The sequence below is a fragment of the Neoarius graeffei genome, chromosome 21 (genome assembly GCF_027579695.1).
Source record: "Neoarius graeffei isolate fNeoGra1 chromosome 21, fNeoGra1.pri, whole genome shotgun sequence".
Classification (NCBI taxonomy): domain Eukaryota; kingdom Metazoa; phylum Chordata; class Actinopteri; order Siluriformes; family Ariidae; genus Neoarius; species Neoarius graeffei.
In genome coordinates, this window is record NC_083589.1 from 24,370,891 (window position 1) to 24,374,775 (window position 3,885).

General features: G+C 40.6%; 1 protein-coding gene across 3 annotated transcripts in view; it reads left to right on the forward strand.

Moving 5' to 3' along the window:
• Positions 1-1,555: 1,555 nt before the first annotated feature.
• The window catches only part of crebl2 (cAMP responsive element binding protein-like 2), a 23,920-nt gene continuing 21,590 nt past the window's right edge, over positions 1,556-3,885 (forward strand). For 2 of the 3 annotated variants that reach the window (XM_060902859.1, XM_060902860.1), the window contains exon 1: positions 1,556-1,794. In XM_060902859.1, the coding sequence (XP_060758842.1) occupies positions 1,780-1,794 (15 nt within the window). In that variant the 5' untranslated portion in view covers positions 1,556-1,779. Of the gene's footprint in view, positions 1,795-1,853; positions 2,091-3,885 lie in introns of those variants that run through there. The other variant, XM_060902861.1, reaches the window with a different exon arrangement.

Below are 3,885 nucleotides of genomic sequence, written 5' to 3' on the forward strand. Positions count from 1 at the left end.
TCAGAAGGTGTGCCTTATGTTCATCAGACAGTAGTTCCAGTTGTAACATAAACATTCGGTTCATATTAATGTCATTAATTACTCTAATAATAAGGTACTGTTTCTATAGTAACAGCACATAAATCATCAAATGCTTCACATAATCCAAGATGAATAATAAGCAGATTTTAAAACGTTGTTGAACAAAGTAAAATGTATCATTGTTGGTGATATTTTTTTTTGTCATTCGTTAATACAAACACTAATCAAAGGCAAGTTGCTGTGGTATAAGTAGAATAAAATGATACACTTTGGATGTGGTAACTGTGTGATTTTAGTATAACAGCATGGTCTGGAGAGTGTTATTCTTTACATATTAACTTCATATGAGAGAAAAAAAGAGAGGCTGGTGAGGAAGTGATTGTTTGTAGTTGACAAAAATGTAACTCGTTGCACACAACGTTGAATATACACTATATGGTCAAAAGTATGTGGACACCTGATCATCACAGCCATATGTGCTTTGTGAACATCCCATTCCAGATGGAGTCGCCATGTGTTTCTGTTATAATACGCTCCACTCTTCTCTTCTCTTCTCTTCTGGAAAGGCTTTCCACTAGATTTTGGAGCATGGCTGTGTGGATTTGTGATCATTCAGCTACAGGAGCGGGCGGCACGGTGGTGTAGTGGCTAGCGCCGTCGCCTCACAGCAAGAAGGTCCGGGTTCGAGCCCCGTGGCTGGCGAGGGCCTTTCGGTGTGGAGTTTGCATGTTCTCCCCGTGTCCGCGTGGGTTTCCTCCGGGTGCTCCGGTTTCCCCCACAGTCCAAAGACATGCAGGTTAGGTTAACTGGTGACTCTAAATTGACCGTAGGTGTGAATGTGAGTGTGAATGGTTGTCTGTGTCTATGTGTCAGCCCTGTGATGACCTGGCGACTTGTCCAGGGTGTACCCCGCCTTTCGCCCGTAGTCAGCTGGGATAGGATCCAGTTTGCCTGCGACCCTGTAGAACAGGATAAAGCGGCTAGAGATAATTAGTGAGATCAGGCACTGGTGTTGGATGAGGAGGTCTGGGGTTCAGTCGGTGCTCCGGTTCATCCCAAAGTTGAGTTCAGTCAGGGTTCTGTCCAGGACACTCGAGTTCTTCACTCCAACCTTCTCAAACCATGTCTTCATGGAGCTCAGATTGTGTACAGGATCATTGTGATGCTGGAACAGGTTTTATTTCCAGTGAAGGGAAATTGTACTGCTACGACAGATACATCCTATACAGCCATCTTTGTGGCAACAGTTTGTAGAAGAACCACATAGTAGGTGTGGCACATACTGTAATGGTCAAGTGTCCACATACTTTTGGTCATATCGTGTAAATATACAGTAAATGGTTAAGAAGTTGTTAATTGGAATATAAATAAAATAAAAAGTGCAATCATGAGCCAGTTATGTCCTGTTTGTGAATTATTTTACCTTTTACAGCCTACAAAAAAAAAAAAAAATTATGACAACAAAAGTAAGCGCCATAAAACACAAAATCCCAGCATGCTTTGCGCGCAGTGGGCGGGCCATGCAAATATCTAAGGGGCGGAAACGATGCTAAAAACATTAGCGACTCTCGGGTTTTTTTTGCGAGTGTTTTGACACGAGTTTGTAGAAAACACGGAATAAAATCGGACTTTTGTCCCTTCAGACACCGCGCGTGAATAAAATAAACCATTTCCACGTGTTAATTACGGAGTGTTCAGGTGGTTGGTTAGCTAACAAGCTAGCTAGCTGTTGGGATCTCCAAGTGCAGGTCATCCAAAATGGATGACAGTAAGGTAAGCGGTGATAACTAAGTTAGTTTAGTTCAGATAACCCGGAACTGATCGGGGGATTAGTCATGCTCTTGTGTTCAGTTGTGTGAGTTAAGTTGGTCTGAAATGGGCGAGAACTGTTGTTGTTTTGAAGCTGCATGCCAACTAACCAGCTAGCTAGCCAGCCAGATAGTTAGTTAGTTAGTTAGCTAGCTAGCTATTCTAGTCTTCCGGGTGGAGTGAACTGTCAGTGCAGAGACAGGTTACTGCCTCTAAACGGGTTTATATCACATCTCTTAAGCTCCAGATGTTTAGTCCAGGTCAGGAGTGTCTTTCTATACATGTACACATCTGGATCATATTATTGACTTGTCATTCTGTTATTTTAATATTGTTCTTATATTTAATAATTTAACATTTTCTTTAACTTCACATTAGTCTCATCTTTTGCAAGTAGCGTTTTACCAGTGTTCTATTAAGACTTTAAATGTGTGTGTGTATGTGTGTGTGTGTGTGTATATATATATATATATATATATATATATATATATATATATATACACACACACACGTGTGTATATGTATGTATGTGTGTGTGTATATATATATATATATATATATATATATATATATATATACACACATATATATATATATATATATATATATATATATATATACACACACACACACGTGTGTGTATGTATGTATGTGTGTGTATATATATATATATGTATATATATATATATATATATATATATATATATATATATACACACACACACACACGTGTGTGTATGTATGTATGTGTGTGTGTATATATATATATATATATATATATATATATATATACACACACATACATACATATACACACGTGTGTGTGTATATTTTATATATATATATATATATATATATATATATACACACGTATATATTAGTGCTGTCAAAAATGTCGCGTTATTAATGCGTTAACTTGACTCAATTTTAATGGCGATAATTTTTTTATCGCGAGATTAACGCTCTGTGACATGATGTAGGTTTTTCATAAGCTTTTGAAACTGCCAGGAACTTGCAACAGAGACTTTGCTTAGAAAACCGATAGCAGCTAGACTGTAATGCCACGCCCCGCACAGCCAGAGTCCTCTGCCCTCCTTCCCCCCCCCCCCCCCCCCCCCCCCCAAAAGAACCAGCGCGGGCAGGGCGCGCTAGTAGAGATGGGATTTACGGCTCTTTGATGGGATCCGCATCTTTGTGATCCGTTCTTTGAAAAGAGCCGTTCAAAAGACTGGCTCATTTGGCTCTTTTTAAATATTTATTCAGTTTTAAGAAGACAGCGTCTAAAGAAGCCAGATCCCTCTGAACTGTAAACTCAATGCTATCCCAGAAATCCTTCCTGTAATATGCAAATTTGGCTGCCTCTGATTGGACAAATCAACAGGCAGAAAGTGTAAAAGTACAAAATGTGTTAAGTGAGCTGAAACAGTAAAGATCAGATTCAATGCAATATTTATCAACGAACAACTTAAAGTTAATATAATAGTGTACTTTATATTATAATCAAGCATGTCAAGCCTACCGTCACTGTATAACCTGTCTCTCTGAGTTGTAGACTAATGCCGCTTTTCCACTACAAACGCGGCTGAGTTGGGCTGAGCCGTGCCGTGCTGAGTTGGGCTGAGTCGAGCTGAGCAGGGCTGTTGAAGTTGCATTTCGACTACAACCGCGCTGAACCGTGCTGGCTGGAAGTGGGTGGACACATTGGGTGGAGTTAGCGAAAGTGGGTAGACGTCACATGATGTCGTTAAGCAGCGCAAACAGTGACATCAGTGACCTTTTAAGCGGTAGTCTCACGACCCGAATAGTAAACAATAAACATGGAGGACATGGAGTCGTTAGTGTTGCTGGTCTTGGTGCTGTGGCTTGTTGTCACCGACAACGCCAACAGATACTGGCAAGAGCGTATAGATGAGGCGAGGCGCATAAGGCTTCAGAAATTCTCGTAATTCGTAATTATTATTCTTCCGGGTTTACGGTGTTTACAGATCCCAGCGCACTCGCGGGGTGTGTGTGGGCATGTGAGGACACTCCTCCTCACCAATCAGTGCACAGGGG